General features: G+C 42.4%; 5 protein-coding genes across 5 annotated transcripts; 2 read left to right on the top strand and 3 right to left on the bottom strand.

Moving 5' to 3' along the window:
* Window positions 1-390: 390 nt before the first annotated feature.
* On the top strand, window positions 391-2,877 carry EAE98_011826 (uncharacterized protein; the record flags this gene model as incomplete). Its single annotated transcript, XM_038959449.1, has 5 exons — window positions 391-533; window positions 587-651; window positions 708-713; window positions 799-1,049; window positions 1,099-2,877. 5 exons carry the CDS (start codon window positions 391-393, stop codon window positions 2,875-2,877), a joined length of 2,244 nt encoding a protein of 747 aa, XP_038804214.1.
* A 686-nt stretch (window positions 2,878-3,563) lies between these two features.
* On the bottom strand, window positions 3,564-5,177 carry EAE98_011825 (uncharacterized protein; the record flags this gene model as incomplete). The annotated part of the gene is made up of 1 exon (XM_038959448.1): window positions 3,564-5,177. The coding sequence occupies one exon, from the start codon at window positions 5,175-5,177 to the stop codon at window positions 3,564-3,566; it is 1,614 nt and encodes a 537-aa protein (XP_038804213.1).
* A 525-nt stretch (window positions 5,178-5,702) lies between these two features.
* Window positions 5,703-9,238, bottom strand: EAE98_011824 (uncharacterized protein). Its single transcript, XM_038959447.1, has 7 exons — window positions 8,878-9,238; window positions 8,343-8,825; window positions 8,212-8,289; window positions 7,671-8,156; window positions 7,500-7,617; window positions 5,979-7,449; window positions 5,703-5,894 (listed from the first exon to the last, which is right to left on the bottom strand). The coding sequence occupies exons 2-6, from the start codon at window positions 8,823-8,825 to the stop codon at window positions 7,262-7,264; spliced, it is 1,353 nt and encodes a 450-aa protein (XP_038804212.1). The 5' UTR covers window positions 8,878-9,238; the 3' UTR covers window positions 5,703-5,894; window positions 5,979-7,261.
* A 1,988-nt stretch (window positions 9,239-11,226) lies between these two features.
* EAE98_011823 (uncharacterized protein) lies at window positions 11,227-13,143 on the bottom strand (the record flags this gene model as incomplete). Its single annotated transcript, XM_038959446.1, has 7 exons — window positions 11,227-11,588; window positions 11,640-12,042; window positions 12,088-12,183; window positions 12,237-12,529; window positions 12,596-12,713; window positions 12,774-12,869; window positions 12,922-13,143. 7 exons carry the CDS (start codon window positions 13,141-13,143, stop codon window positions 11,227-11,229), a joined length of 1,590 nt encoding a protein of 529 aa, XP_038804211.1.
* Window positions 13,144-13,712: 569 nt separating this feature from the next.
* EAE98_011822 (uncharacterized protein) lies at window positions 13,713-15,135 on the top strand (the record flags this gene model as incomplete). Its single annotated transcript, XM_038959445.1, has 5 exons — window positions 13,713-13,944; window positions 14,002-14,096; window positions 14,196-14,637; window positions 14,729-14,936; window positions 15,078-15,135. The coding sequence occupies 5 exons, from the start codon at window positions 13,713-13,715 to the stop codon at window positions 15,133-15,135; spliced, it is 1,035 nt and encodes a 344-aa protein (XP_038804210.1).
* Between the last annotated feature and the right edge of the window lie 1,233 nt (window positions 15,136-16,368).

The raw sequence follows: 16,368 nt of genomic DNA, 5'->3' as shown, positions 1-16,368 counted from the left end.
TTCTTAATACCTGGGCAACAATAGTGAATGGCCAGCTAGAATGATTGGAAGCTTACGCGTTTGATGAAGCTTGAATCTTGATCGCGACTTGCTAGCGACTCTTCTTTTGAAGGCTTGAGCAAAGCGTCCCTGGAAATGGGTTCGAGAGCCAGACATTGAATTTTGTATCATTTACTGCACTGGTTGTTGATCAAATCTTTCTTAGAATTGCTTCTACAGTCCTACAGAGTAGACCAGCCGTCCGTCCACTGATTTTTACTAGGATATACACTAGATAGTGGGTGGGACCAAAGTTTATTCACATCACCATCAATAACAACAACAAAACAAACCACAGTCTCTAGGCGATGTGTATCAAATCCTCCAATATTGGGAGTGGTAGTAGCAGCAATGGAAGAAAGGGAACTTGATGAAAGGGATGGCAGTAATGATTATGAACTTATGAGAAGGGATGAGGAAGAAGCATTAGAGAAAATTCCGATCCGCCCGGAGAATGGAAGATGGAGACGAAAATGGCGAATCATAAATCCTTGGTATGTATATCCTCTTGAGGTTTGTTTGAATAGGGCTAAAGTGAACAATCCAGGATCTGGATAGGATTTAGTATTTGGTCTATACTCACGACGAGGAGGCTTCTGATCGCGGATTTTCGTAGGACTTTGTACTCAATTCTTTTTGCCTGAACAATGCTGACAGTCCTTTTTTAGGATACCGTGAGTTTTGCTCCTCCATGATTCAAATCCCTCTCTTCATTCAGAAGAACTACCCTTCTCAATCAGATGACTTACTCGTGACTAGCAATATGTTTTCTCGTTTTATTGCAAATCGCTGCATACGTTGGCTTGGGCATTTTCGCTGTCTTGACAAGTTTTGTCGACTACTTCACGAGCGTCCCGGATCTAAACCCTAGTCGCGGTCCGTCATTTTTGCAAAGTCTTTTCGTTCTTACTAGATACTGCCTCACGGTATTCATTTCGATGGTCGCTTTAATATACAACGCGGAAGCGATCATGCTTTTCAACAATTTGGCCGTGTTTGCTACATTATTAGTACATAGACTCTTCATTTTCCTGTTCGCATTTTCTGACACTCCAACAGATACTCACATATGCGTTCGATGCTTTACTATTTAGTCTAGCGTATGACTTACGATTACTTCCTCGTGATCAAGGCTTTGACAGAGCCATTGTTGTTTGGGCTCTCGGCATCGTTTGTCTTGCCTCAATGATTGTCTACAATGATTATCGACTCAATATCGAATCATTTCAGTTTGCCATACTCGGTATGTTTCTCGTCAGTCTGGCAAGGACGATAGCAGCGATTGGATATCAAGTACCATCTCCCAGAAATCCTTCTTATGGAGCCTCACTCTATTTTATGCTTTGGGGTGGATTACCTCCATGTTTGCTCGTCACTATTTTCGCTGCGTACAGATATGAAGACTTTGGAGAGGCATTTTCGGTTCTTCGGACTTGGGAATTCCTGACCTTTGTGAAGAATCTGACCCCCGGAGCATTGACTCATATTCTTTGGAATACTCCTTTACGATCAACGTTGGCACTTTCTATCGGTTCGAAGTCACCCTATGAATCCACCGAAGAAAATGTTCCCGACGCAATTGATGCGACAGTTCATCTGTCTTTGGGACTAATGCTCATGAGTACATTCAAGGAAGAAAACACAATGAACGGATTCCAAATCTTTGTGTTCATGCTTATCTACCTTATTAGTCTGGGGCCAAAAGAAATAAGCCTCTACATTCCCAAATTCGTGAATTTTGTCTACACCATACGACGAAAATCTGGAATACCAGCTCGAAAACTTTACTCAATATGGCATAAACCCATATTACTCTGGACCACCACCATTTTATTCACTATCCTGAGTTCGATGGGGATACTTTACTGGATGGATACAATCTCTATCCGCCACAACCAGAAATTTTGGATAGGCCCCAAGTCTCCATCTCTGGATACAATCTACAGAGCGGCAACAAAAAATCGTCTACAAATTGTAATCGCCCATTCAACTGGTGAATCAATTCCTGCAATTAAAGGAATAGTAACAGGAATTTTGAGTTCACAGCCTGCTGTTGTGGCTCATAAGCCAGATGTTTTGATCTATACGAAAGATCCATCCGAAGACATTGTGAAGAAAATTCGAGCTGAAGTGGGTTTCGGGGATATATTTCCTCTTCCAAATGTTGGAGGTCCATCTGGCGTTTTCCTTCATCATATATTAAAGAATTGGGACAATTTACCTACTCAAACTCTTTTCATCACCACGTCTCAACATACAATCGATGATTTTGATCTCATCGGTCGCCGATTATTCGATTATTACAACCCTGCTCAGCTACCACCAGCAGCAGAGAACTCGGATATATTGACTGGATTCCTCAACTTAGGAGAACTGGAAACATGTGATTGTTATGGATGTTATGATAAAAGTGGCTGGAATGATACATTTAGACTCATCCCGAGTATGTGGTCTGCATCTCGTCCTGCTGGAAAGGACGAGACGCCTTATAGATGCCAAAAAGTGATCTTAACACATGGGAACAATTTCATTGCTTCAGCGGCGCGCATTCGGGGAGTTGGGAAAGACATCTGGGAAACTCTGGATGATGCTCTCTCAAACCCTTCACTGAGTAGGGGCTGGGCTCACGATAGATTGAAATTGGGTCCAGAAGGAAGGAATTCGAAGATGTTTGGCGAGAAAGATAGTTTAGAGAAACCGCATTTAGGATATACTGTTGAGAGATTATGGGGGATCTTGCTAGGATGTTCAAATCAAAAAATTGCATGGAGATGTCCTAATTTGTGGAAGGGGTGGAGGAGGGGTGGGGAGAAGGAGGACTGTGCTTGCAGAGATTGAGGTTGCAAAGAAGATATGAAGGGATGGGAAAGTCAATGATATGATGATAAATTTATACCCCGTGGTCCATCAGTCTGAGGAAGAGCTCGAAGCATCTAATGTACCAATGAAATGTCTATTTATATGCTTACTTAATTCTTTCTGGGGTTTACCAGGCACATGAGTGGCTGCGAAGTAAGTCTGTTTCTGATTCCGTACTCACTTTTATTCGTCATAATTGCCAAAATTTCTAATCCAATATTATGATCGCAATCAGAATCTATTGTTTGAATTGAAGGGTTAGGTTCACGACTCAGGGATCCACGCATCTCGGAATTGGTTTGAAGTAGAATGAATAGAGTATGATTACATACAAAGTATGATAAGGTGCGTTTTGGAAAATTTATACCTTCTCTCCTGATCAAACTTGGATTGGAATGATGGAAAATTCGAACATATACAGGAAAAAGTCCAGGGTAACTCAAAAATTTACTCCACGAAAACAGCCGATCACTTCTTGCAGACGTTTTGAAAGCTCGATAATCTCCTCCATCGGACAATTAAACTTTTGTTCACACCATCTAATATATTGTTTGGTTAAACGCATCGAAGACATAAGTCCAAGAGTCGATGGACGCTTGGTCGTAAACGCAGTCAAATGCGGTCTCGGAAGTCCAGAGTGGGCGAGTTGGCCACTTGCACAACAATTAAACCTCACCATCGTATGATCCAGAGGTAACAGTGGAGTTCAAACGGTCAGGAACCTCACTATCTTCGACCCAGCTGATCAAAGTGGCGAGAACATCGTTGGGCCATGGACCCGGTTGGAGAGAATTGGTGTTACAGTGAGCAGCTCCTGGAATATAGAAGAAACGGTAGAAGTCATCGAGCTTGGCGACAGATTCATTGTATCCGAGGCTTGGATAAAGGGTAGTGCGGACAGAGTCATAGTAGTGGACGGAAGAGCCAGCTGGAACTGATGGATCAGATTCTCCGTGATAATGCAGGAGCTTGGCACCGTTGTCTCTGAAAGCGGAAATATCCGGCATGGTAGTTTGAAGGGTGTTGTAGAATTTTGTCAATCCCTCTTCCATCCATTCGAACAAAGTATCGTAATCAACATTCTCGAGTGTGGTAAGACTGTCTTCATCAATTTGCTCAAGGAACTTGGCAACGGAAACTCCACCGGTACCTGGGATCTTGTAGGTGTAACTGCCAGTGGTATTGTCATACTCAGTAACAGCATCCTCAAGCTCAGCACCAATTTGGAATGAGACATATGCACGCTTGCCACTAGAAGTAAAGAGACCATCATAGATAGTCTGGGCAATAGCAATATCCTGCTCATTAATGGTGCCATTTTGAGCAGGGCTACTGGTAGTGGTAGAACCTGCAGCTTGACGCTTGCTGAAACCAAAACCGAGAGAAGAGCTTATCTCAGCTGCGTATGCGTATGATTGACCAATGATAGAGGTCAAGTTAAAGTTAATTTTACAGAGATTAGAACGACTGATAACCCCATCAGTACGCCCGTCCAATGGATCACATGCCTCAATAGTAGCATTTACAATCTTGTCAAGAGCACAATTGGTCGGGAAGTAGTTTTGAACAACTTCGGCGACGGAAGAGAATAGATGGAAAACTTGTTGCTGAGCTTGTCTGAAAGCCGGGGCACCGGCGGCGATACCGTCGTACAAATCTCCGAAACGTTGAACTTGACTCATAGCTTGACGTCCTCCGTCAGAGCATCCAGAGAAGTAAGTATAGAGTTTATCAATACTGTAAAGAGTCTTGGTGATAGCCTTTCCGATGGCGGTCATCTCACCAAGGGCCTCGTAGGAGAACATCTTAATGTTTTGTTCGTTAAGAGTACCATCAGAGTTGAGGACAACTACGTCCAAGGAGTTAGTGAAAGCATCGTAGCCGGCATCAGTACAGCCAGTAACAGCGCCATATTCAAGACCACCAGTGACACCTGTTGACAAACTGTAACCACCGCCACCAGCGACGTAGAAACGGTTTTCGAAGATAAACGGATCTGGAAATCCGTACCAAACAATAACAGAATCACTGCCGTGGGTATAAGTAGCAGTAACGTTACAGTAGCTGTAAGTAGTTGTGTCGCGCTTGCTCATTCCGCTGCTAAGAGTCGCGTTGTAGACAGGGGATGCAGAAACAGATGATGCGATCATGGTGATGTTGGGAATGGATCCATCCGCAGGAAGCGCTGCTTGAACGTTTGCGACTGTGCACATATCGGCTAGAGATAGAGCCTGAACAGTGGCAGCGCCGGCTGCAGGCAAAGCGATTGACTGACGCATGGTGCTTGAAAATAAATGTGATGAGATACTTGGAAAAGGATGTAGCTATTAGAGGAACAGAAATGAAGGTGACAATTGGGAGTGAGTTCGGTTGATTTAGTTCGAGACCACCTCTAGGCTTATATATTCATTATTTGTACCTGCTAGTGTTTTTTGTCAATGTATATAGACGGCCTCGCTTCTTGAGATCAAGCGAACAACACCCATGTTATCAAGACACGTAATCGGATACGTGAGCTCTAATAGGTCTCCATGTCGCAGTCTTGGCGATTTCGTCAGCCCCAGGGGATTTTTAATGCATTCTTTTGTAGCTCTACAATCAGAGAACAAATGCATGTCACTTCCAGTGCTGATACTACAACGGCAAGACTGGTAACATCAAGCACTAAACATGGTAGGAAAACCCTCGGCTATCTATCAAAACAGCCATCAAGTTTCACTCGTATCCATCAGTCCCATCGAAGCTCCTGCGCAAGCATCCGGTACAAGACTGAAGTATAGGATTTGCAATTAAAGGGGCACGTAAAGCTTCCGTGAACACTACATAAGATCTTCGCCCCAGATAAGAGAGATAGGGGCAATAGTCGTGAAATTTGCCATCAAGACAGGACAGGATCAAGTCAATACCAGAAGTATTAACTATCGTAAATATAACCATTCAAACGCAAAATAAAATTTAAAGCTCGCCTCATTCTCCGTGCCATTTCTCCTCCACAACTACCGACAACAATCAACAACAATTAAACAACAGCACGAAACCCCATCGACAGAAACAAAGGGATAAAAATGATCATAACTCACCAATATTCCTCACATGAACAGATTCATCTTCTCTTGCACACTCGAATTCATCGCAAAGCTGTCTTCCCTCGGCGTCCAAAAGCTTTCAGGTTTCCATTTCCAGTCCAACAGCCGCCATCAGCCAATTATGCCTGGTGGGCGCTACAGCCTATTCAAGTATCGAGTTCGAAGAAGGCGTAAGAGAATTCAGACTTTTTCCTACTGAGAGACAGGAAAAGTCGGAAGAGATGTAGTGAAGCTGAGAATCGCAAGGTCTCTCACTGATCACCGCTCACAGCTCTCGCTTTGCCATCTTCCACATCAGCTCCAATCCAGTGAGGGTGCTCATGTTATGTTATGTAATATCTAGTATCGAAGATCTTAGTACTAAACGAAGTCTTCTCCCTTTCCTATATCCAGACAAACAATTTCGACACCTATCACACATCACGATCGCCTACACTCAACCATATCTCACGTCTCAAGCTTCATAAACGTAAATCAAACAGGCGGATTAGGAGTGTTATCGAAACCTTTCTCAGATTTCTCAATTGCTCTTATGCTATAAACGCCATGCCATAAACGCCATGCAGTAAAGTCTCAGGGTATCTATTCATCTAACAACGCCGCAAACCGACTCCATTTTCTCCCTTTGGCCACTGAATTTTACAGCCCATGGGGAAAGACAAGACCATGCTCTTTCGAAATCATCAATTTTCGACTTGATTTCGTGACAATCTTCATATATTCATTCCTCAGCCCCCAGCCTTCCGTCCGCTTCATTCATCCCGCTAGTCAACCCACTCGATTCGGGATGGTCATACGTGTGCGCCAACGAGAGGTTGTATAAGCGAACCTATTGCACTTGACATCGGCTGATCTCCATAGGTATATTTTGTCGGATAGTTTCCTAGCCGTCCTGTAGCCAAGAATAAACACCTCAGACCCACAGCACAATATTTTTTCGTGTCGATCTTGTTGATATTTTCCGGCAGAGGCTCGGTATCGCGAACGATCGAAAATATCCTGAATCAAAATCTGGCACTTGAACTCGTTGTCAATGTCATGGATCAGAGACTCGTTGTAATTCATTTTGAAATTAGAGGCTTGTTGGGCAATAGGCGACAGGCACAATTATCAGTACCTTGCTCAAACGTGATGTGAATTACTAGAGTGGGGAAGGTTCTGCTTTCCAGTCGTTGCAATTCCAAGTAAAATCCCAAACCCAAGCTCCATATTGTAAATGTGTTTCAATTCCAGGTCTATAGTCATTCATGCTTCGATGACGTTCCATAAATGAATACTCAAGACATAGGGCCCGTTACATCATCTGCTTCTCTTCCAGGTGGCTGTCTCTTGAATCTTTCTCTAACCCTCTCGTATATGGGAACTTTGGGTTCTTGAATCTCGTAAAGTGGTTTATGTTCCTCGAAGATATCGTGTAAATCATCGTAATCAACATGGACGAAAGCTCTTTCGACATCCGCCAAACCTGTTTTGTTAGCATTTTCCGAATTTCTTACGATAGTACATTAAACATACCCTCAAGCTTCCTTTGCAAAGTTTGGGAAACATCATGTGTGACTTTCAATGTTTCTTCCTGTCTCATAATAATATCGACTTCGACATAGTATTTTTCACCGGCAGAATATGCTCTCGCCTATATCAGGGGTTAGCCATAACCAAAGATCAATAGAAGAGTTGGATTCTTACTGTATCGATCTTCAAAATTCTGGGATCATGAGTAACTGAGACATATACAAGCTTGTTCAAAAACTCTTGTGGAGCACTCTTTCCAACCAGAAGCCACATATGTTCGAAAGCAGTTGATGCCCATGAGAATAGGATCAAACATGCAATAGCAATAGCACCGGCGGGATCCAAGAACCAAACTTTTGCATACTTAGTACCCACGATGGACATAACCAATCCAAAACTGTTAACCACAATGTCGTTTCGATGATCTAACATGAAGATTGCACAAGTTGGATATCGCCGTAAGGTAAAACAGTACACAAATAGGACAGCTTTGGAGAAGATAGCGACACCGACGCACACTAGAGGAACCGTTTTGAGCGTTTCATTTTCCCTAGGACCATCTGCCAAACTTCGAGCTGATTCGATAATCAGTTCCACGGAAACGGTAGTCATAAGTGCACAAAATAGAATAATCCCAACAGTTTCAACTCGTTTGCGACCCTAAGAGAATTGTGAGATGAGAATACTTCATAAACGATTGGTTTAAATTACGCACGACTGGAAATTTTGTGATGTTAGGTTTGGCCGCTATTCGTGAAGTAATCAACATCACGATAGAACTAACCAAGTCCATCTGTATGTGATCTTAGTCTTCGTCCGTAACAAATAAACAATCTGGAAACTTACGAAAGCATCTGCAGCAGTGGCGAAAAGCGCCAGACTTCCAGTTGAGACAGCGGCGAAGACTTGTATGATGAACAGACAAAAGTTGACCGTAGAACTAGCATAGATAGCGAATTTGATCTTTCCACCATTTTGAATTCCATCTTCAACCTCTGCGGCTTCCTCATCATTGCTTGCTAGGTATGCATCAATCAATGCATTTTGTCTATGGTAGAAATTCTTGATCTTTCTAACCCTCCGTGTTCGTTTTTGATCAGGATGTTGTGTGCGAAGTGCAGCAATACTTATGTCTTCTTTCTTAGAATTGAGGAGGGAATATGGATCGGCGTTGTATGCAGTGTCGACGCTATCGTAAGACATGATAGGTGTAATGTTTGGCAGAGGAGTTGTAGGAATTGTAGGAATAGGAGAGAGCCCCATGGAAGGGGAAGTCATTGCATCGAGACTGCTGTTGTTGACAATGTTGGTATCAGTAGGAGATGCCATCTGCGAGTGAGTGTAAGCCAGCTATTTTTCTCATGTTTCTATCTTCAATTACCTTTATGGGAAGATTTCTGCCCACGAGACTTGATAGCTTCTCGCGATAGGCGACAGAGATCCCTGTGATATTTCCTGTACCCCCCCGACGTGTAGCTAGGTAAGTAAAAGAATCTTCTTGTCCTAGCTGTTGGCAACGACCCAGAATCCTCTGAATATAAGGCGAGGTGAGACGTTGGTGATTGGGAAAATACCACGAAACGAAGGCGAATCTTCGAGTGTGAATGGAGGACAGTGCTTTATTGAATCCTCATTTTAGCCGCTCAAATAGACTCGGGGTATACATTGTGCTTATCATGGTCATGGTTTCTTCCGTAGCGTTCACGCACAACATGGGACAGGGCCGAGACAATTGATTCTGTGGTTCTTAATGGTTGCCGCCAAAAGAATTGTGTAAGGGGATCTAATCGCCAAGCTATATTTGCTAAGGGACCGTGACGAGGGCGTGCCTAATTGTGCATCATTTATTGGCTCCAGGACCAATTGAGAGTTACCTGATCTGGATTTAATCAGATGAAGATGCTACACCGCTTTTCGAAGAGAATCAGATAATAGCGGGACTTTGAACCGATAATACTCTATGATTGGCGCGATAAGAATTAAAGCGCAAAGATCAGGATCTAAGTGAGAAGTTATGAAAAGTTATGAAATACCCAGGCACGTGCCAGGTGTCCATCAATTCCAAGGTTTTTGCCTAGTCTCGGCAGAACACTTCCTACCATGCATGGACCCTCCGTAAAATAAACTGCCGTAATTAATCTTATTATGAGTTCACATATAAACTTTTTACATGGAGTTTCATGAGGATACGGGCTTTGGAATACACACGACTCCAGGGCTACTTGAACATTACATCCAAAGTACCTACCTACTCCGTAGGTTCCAACCAGGTAGAGTCAGAGTCCGTTTAACCTTTTGCTCAAATTTGTTGGGAAAGCTTACATTGATTGCATTTACATGTGTGGGCATGGGCATGGCGTAAAGTTACGGATGGAATTGCAAAGACGACGAAGACACCAACAACAACGACGACGAAAGAGAAGGACAACTGTTTCTCTCTGTTGTAACAGAATCATAGGTATACCCTGTTGAACAATCAGTTTGACGTCTCGTTCTTTGGATCGAATGGTCTCAATTTGATTCTATACTTCGGGTCGAACTGCCTTCACATCTTATCAAGAGAAGCAACGGAAGTATCATTTTTTTCGACGACAATCGCCCAACTTTACTCACCTACCTGGGCAGTCTTCTCACTGGCTATGTATTCAGGTTGGTAGCTAGATCGGACCGTCATGTCGTTTGAAGGAGTGGTCATAGCTTGGTGCTATTTTTATCATCTCGCATGCTTCAAATTTATGTTTGAAGAACATGACATTATAGACAGATATCCACAGCGGTACCCCCAAATATTTTTTCAACGTCAGAAACTCGGCTGGACTTATGTTCTAGAAGCTTACGCGCGCTCTTCATACCGAATGCGTCTCGAGAATTCCGGGTTGATCGTTACAACTTTCCTTACTTTTTTTGACGCAGACGCTCTCAACCCTAATCGCGCATTCGGGGCTAGATTACAACCAAAGTATCAAAACTTCCCATCATATTAACAAGATACTTTCCTGGATAGTTCAAAATCTGATGGGAGCACCCCAACTCCTATCTGGTGCGCTAGTAACGCATGAAAGTACAAGCTTGGAAACGCGGCTGGTTTAGGGCTGTTGGTACCAGCATATATCGTGGGCTGCTTCGCAGCAACATGGTCTTACTCCCAATGTGCGATTTAAGTTTCACCATTTTGTAGGTGCTGCATTGATCGATGTATCAGCCTTGTTGTAGGAATTTAGCCAACCTATATTTATGTCCATCCTACCACACTATGAACTATTTCAATCTTTCTGGGCATAGCCCTGGTTTCTTGATCCATTAAGGGTCACATCTTGTCTTCAATGAAAGATGGGAGAAGGATACTTTTTGTTCTGCCTTACAAAGTTGAACAAGCTAGTCCTGTAAACCTTGCCAATGGAAGCCAGGTCCATAATTGTACGCTCATGGTCAACCAAAACGTCTTGGTCTAACTCCTGTGGTTTCCAAGAAAGTTATCAATCCTCAACAAATAATTTCCAGCTTTTTGCACGCACATGCATACATTGGCATGTACACTCACCGTCATCAGCGTTCCATATGTCAGCTATATCTTCAGCCTTTCATACATTCACTTTCTGACTTTCTATACCTCAATTTTTGTTCACACCATTCGTGGTGCTTGGAGACATATTTTATTACGCTACTACTTCATTATACCACTTTCGATTCTTCTCCCTCAATCCGACCGTTCTCTTTACCGATCCTGACATCAATACTTGAATCTAAAGTCAAGTCTCTTGTTACCATCCTTCTCTCTCGCCACACTATCATTTTGATATTCTGCCTTCTCTTCAAGGGTCATTTGATCCCAAACCCTTTCCTTTCTTTTATTCAACACAATCAAGTATTGTCTTTGCGCCACAAATGTTACAAGCGACAATGCACAAATGGAAATAAGAACCTTATTTCCTTGCTTGTAGTATGGTGCATCATATTTACGATAGATTTGGGAGCCGATCAAGGATCCAATTTGGACAATAACGTTGTACGTCGCTGCTGTAATAGCGCGCTTCTTAACGTCGAATGTATTTTCTGAAATCCAGGCGGAGACGATTGGATGAAAATAGGGATCTGGTTTGAAGTTAGTTGGTGGGGACATGGCAATTGTTTTCAAGCACTTACATCCAGAAATCAATGTCACCAAAGACCATCTACCCCACTCCCTTCCGCCATCAGGAATTGTCAAGAGCGCCGTAAGTAACGGCAATATCCAAAATTCGCCGAAAATACAATGAAACGTACGTTCATCAAAGAAATCACTACTGTATGCAAGTGAAAGCATAGTCACGATTTGTATGGCAGCAGATGGAATAGTCAGCATGTTCGAATTGAAGGTAGTATATCCCAAGCGCTTCAATGTGAGTGTAATATACGATTGAACAGGTGTCGCAGGAATGTATGCTACCAAGCCGATGAAGTAAAGACCCCACATGGAAGAGTCACTCCATGCCTCGCGGATATCTTTGAATGTGGCCGGTTCTCTCAATGCTGTAAGTCCTTTTGCTGGATCATCGCGAAGAATTCGCTATTTGGTCAGCATCGAAGTAATTTGTTGGAATTCAAAACTTACATTCACCATAATTACTTCCTCCCGCTCTGTATACCATGACTTGCGGCATAAAACACTAGAAGTCTGCGTTGGCGATTGAGGCAGGTAAAAGAAACTCTAGTTTTTTTTAGTCCGGTCCAAGAGACTAATGAAAATAGGGTATGACTTACGATAAAACCGATCAAAAAAGTAAAGAGTCCTTCGATTAGGAACAAATAGAACCATCCTGGTCTACCACCTACTCCTCTCATTGTGAGGATACCAGCAGCAAGTAAAGCCGAGATTACTCTTGCGATGTTGAGTGTGGACCAAAAACAAGCGAGACGAACGGATAGTTCCTTTGACGTGTAGAAATATGTTGCGAAGAGAATAGTACCAGGAATGAAACCACCTTCACAAAGTCCAATGAGGGCACGAGTGATGTAGAAAGATGTACGATCGTGCATCCAAGATTGAGTCCAGGCTAATGTGGTAGTGTCAGTTATGTTATTTTCTCGACTCATGAGGCTTTCAGGTTTATTTAACTTACAGACGGTACCCCAAAGCATCATCATGATCGGGAGAATATGTTTAAATCCATAACGCTTGGTCAAGAACTGGACCGGGAATTCTGCTGTCATAAAACACATCAATTGAATCGTGTTCCCCTAACAAGTTGTAAGTACTTATACCAATACATTGAAACTAGGGGAGAGAAAGAAACGTACATTGTTGTAGTCATCGGTAGTAAGTTTCAAATCGTTCAGAATGCCGTCCGCTGTAGCATTGGACAAATTTCCTCTATCAAGTTGCAATCCGAAGAACTGAATAGAAGATCAATAATCAGGGTAACAATCAAGAGAGGAAAATCCTTACCATGACGCAAATCCACACCAAAAGATAAAGATCAGTCTTTCGAACCACTTTTCTTTCCTCTGCTTCCGTCCATGTAGCAGCTGGATCATATCGATGAGCTCCTTCATATAATTCATGAGGTGGAAGTGCATCAGCCAATGCCTCACGGCCGACATTGGTCACAGATATTTGTGATCCAGTGTCTGAAACCACCTTCCTCGATGTGTCTTTACTCTCGTCCATATTGTCAATTGAAAGCAAATCAAGCAGAGCAAGTGCTACAATTGTCGATTTTGACTTGAAGAAAGAATTCAATCGAGCCGAAAATAATCCAATAGGTAGAAGTATCCGGTACCTATCTTAAGTATTTAAACAAGTCCATCCCCATGGCACTCAGGACCATGCCCCATTCTTATCCTTGGGACGTTATCACCGCGGTGACTTTCAGTCAGCAAATTTCATTTCATAACGGAAGGAATTTCCAGATACAAATGATAGATCCGCGATTTCTTCGCATTTTTGGTTAAATTCGAATGGTGACATATCACGCAATTGGATTCTGACCAGGGTGTGTACACATTGCGGGGTTCTGACCAACGAGATGCTATGATGTGATGGCATTTGAATTATTCCGTACCTCGGGAACTTTAATGATACGAAGATAATAAATATGATAATTATATTAGGAGCTTGGGATTTGGTTTTCTTCTTTCTTTTTTCATTCTCATTCATATAAATTCAGTGTATATACTTTTGTTTTCATTTTTAGATCTTCGAAACGTTCACACAGAGTGAACAAAATAGTAGCTATCATGCCTTCCGCCGACTTCATCAATGTTACCGCGAAACCGGTTCTGGAAAATGAAGATGAAATAGCTCGTACAAGATGTACCAAGCCATTAGTGAACAATGGTGTATTGGATCAATTTGAGCACTCGGACTTGACGCCGGTAATTGGAAGAGTCTTTGACGAAAAGGTTCAGTTGAAAGATTTCCTTTCGCCGAGTACCTCCGAGGAATTGTTCAAGGATTTGGCGTTGACAAGTAGGTTTAATATGTTTCCGTGATGTAGGGATATTGATATTGATGACAATGTGATAGTCTCCGATCGTGGTGTAGTTTTCTTCAGAAATCAAGACATTAATCCTGAGCAAATGAAAGCTGTTATCGAACGTATCTCCAAAGCCGCTGGATCTGTACGTTATTCTTCCCCTTCCAAATTATTAAGAAAATAGACATCTTCTTCCTCGTCTTCATCGAGTGCGTTTTTCCAAACATCTAACATTTTACCTCAGCCTGAATCCTCTACACTTCACATCCACCCCCTCACCGAACAATCCTCCGAACTGGGCGATCAAGTGTCCGTAATCTCTTCCACAAAGCAAGCCAAAGGCGGTGGATTAACTCACCAACTGTCCGATGTATCTCGATTTGCTAGTACTGGTTGGCATGCCGATATCACCTTTGAACGAGTCCCTTCCGATTATGCCATGTTGAAAATCCATACCCTGCCTGAAACAGGTGGTGATACTTTATGGGCATCTGGAAACGAGATTTATGAAAGATTGAGTCCAAAGATGAAGGAAATGTTGGAAGGATTAACGGCGACTCATGATGCGAGCTTTTTCCATGATGAAGCAAGGAGACTCGGACAGGATATTAGAGAAGATATGAGAGGAAGTCCATTGAATATTGGAAAAGAGTTGAGTGCTGTTCATCCGGTGGTTAGGACAAACCGTAAGCTGCCTCTATCCTTACTTGTTTTCTCCCATTCTCTTCCACATACACTGGATACATCATGCGTGGTTCAACAACTAACATACAACAGCCGTAACTGGCAAGAAATCCCTTTTCATAAATCAAGGCTTCACACGACGTCTCCATCCTCTCACAAAAGACGAATCGGATCTTTTACTTCCATGGTTAAAGAATTTGGTACCCTTGAATCACGATGCGCAGGTCAGATGGAAGTGGAGTAAGAATGATGTAGCGATTTGGGATAACAGGAGTAATTGGCATTGTGCTACTTATGATTAGTAAGTTCCTCTTTTCTTTGGTTCGGTAGCATGATGTATTTGGCATGGTGGATTTGGAAATGAGAGGGATTGAGTTGATCGAGGATCATTGCTTTGATGGAGATCGGTATAAATAAATGAAAACTAACGTTGATAATATAGTGCGGAGGCGAGAGCAGGCGATAGAGTTTGTAGTTTGGGAGAGAAGCCTTATTTGTAAAAGATTTGGCATGGAAAAGAACTCTGGAAAATGGAATTGAGTAAATGAAGTCGAAAGATATAAATGGGTAGATGGGTCTAGAGTTCGAGATATCTAGTTATCGGTTGTCATTGGCTCTCCTCGATCGTTAGCTCAATCGGGAGTCAAGAGTTCGGATCGTCTAACTAGTATCCTATCAACTACATCAGCAAGCAAAATAAAGTTCTATATAAACTACATTCAGCTCCTGATCATTTTCTCTTCAAACCACAACTACATGTGTTGATTCAGGACATAGGGACTCTCCCTTTAATCACCTGCTGTAACTTTCATTCTCTGAAGCCGTCCAAGTGAATGGACTGGACCTTCCTTCGACGAATATCACAAATTCAATTTCTACTGTCAGTAGTCTCCTATTTTGTTCTGTTGTCACTTTCGATAATCGTGTGCATATGCACATTACCCATCTTGACTTTCGCCTGTATATCTTTCTCCCTTCCATTCCATGATCCCATGAAACAATCACACGAGCAAAACTCTATAGGTTTATTTCATTCACGTACTTCGCACAAATGAAAATCTAGTTCTTGGTCTTTCCATGTATAATGGTGAATGAGATGTCAGCCCACTCTCATGAAGCCAAACTCAAACTCAAACTCAAACCAATCTGAATCTTTTATAGAAGAGATTCGATACCACAGTGAGGAATTCACTTCAGGGTCCATCGAAAGGTATGATCCACTTTACGATTCCTTGTCTTTATTAAACATCCCATCCCTCACCCCATATTTTTTTTCACTTCTCAATTGTATACCCCTCGAGAGCATTGGGCCCTAAGGACTAGCTTGTGGAGGGAGTGATATAGAACTGAATTACAGAAGGTTTTTAGTGTCTATCAATAACACTTTCCTACCCACCCCACTGTCAATATCAAGATGTGAAAGTAGAAGCGCTCAATTGATTTTCGAGATATATTACTTACTGTCATCAGAATGTATCACTGTCGTTTCATTCCAGTACTCGCTGTCGTCGTGTGAAAACCCACTATCATATACTCACACACATCAACACAATACTAACATCTCACTCATATGCATCTCAAGCAGTTCCAACACAGCCGCTAATACACATCCATCCCATTCTATCCCATCCCATCCCATCCCATCCCATCCTATCCTATCTCATCCTATCCCATCCCAATAAATACCAAAAGATATCTATCTACACAGAGCAAACCTTTTCAAGTCGAACTAT

The sequence above is a fragment of the Botrytis deweyae genome, assembly GCF_014898535.1.
Source record: "Botrytis deweyae strain B1 chromosome Unknown BDEW_053, whole genome shotgun sequence".
In the NCBI taxonomy this organism is placed as follows: domain Eukaryota; kingdom Fungi; phylum Ascomycota; class Leotiomycetes; order Helotiales; family Sclerotiniaceae; genus Botrytis; species Botrytis deweyae.
The sequence above is the reverse complement of the archived record's forward strand: the minus strand, read 5'-3'. Positions and strand labels throughout refer to the sequence as shown.

Excerpts from the sequence above, each read along its gene's own strand:
- EAE98_011824 (XM_038959447.1), bottom strand. The coding sequence starts at position 8,825 with ATGGCATCTCCTACTGATACCAACATTGTCAACAACAGCAGTCTCGAT. Across the intron at positions 8,157-8,211 it reads ACATCACAAAATTTCCAGTC|GGTCGCAAACGAGTTGAAAC; the intron begins GTGCGTAATTTA and ends CAATTCTCTTAG. Across the intron at positions 7,450-7,499 it reads TTTGCAAAGGAAGCTTGAGG|GTTTGGCGGATGTCGAAAGA; the intron begins GTATGTTTAATG and ends CTAACAAAACAG.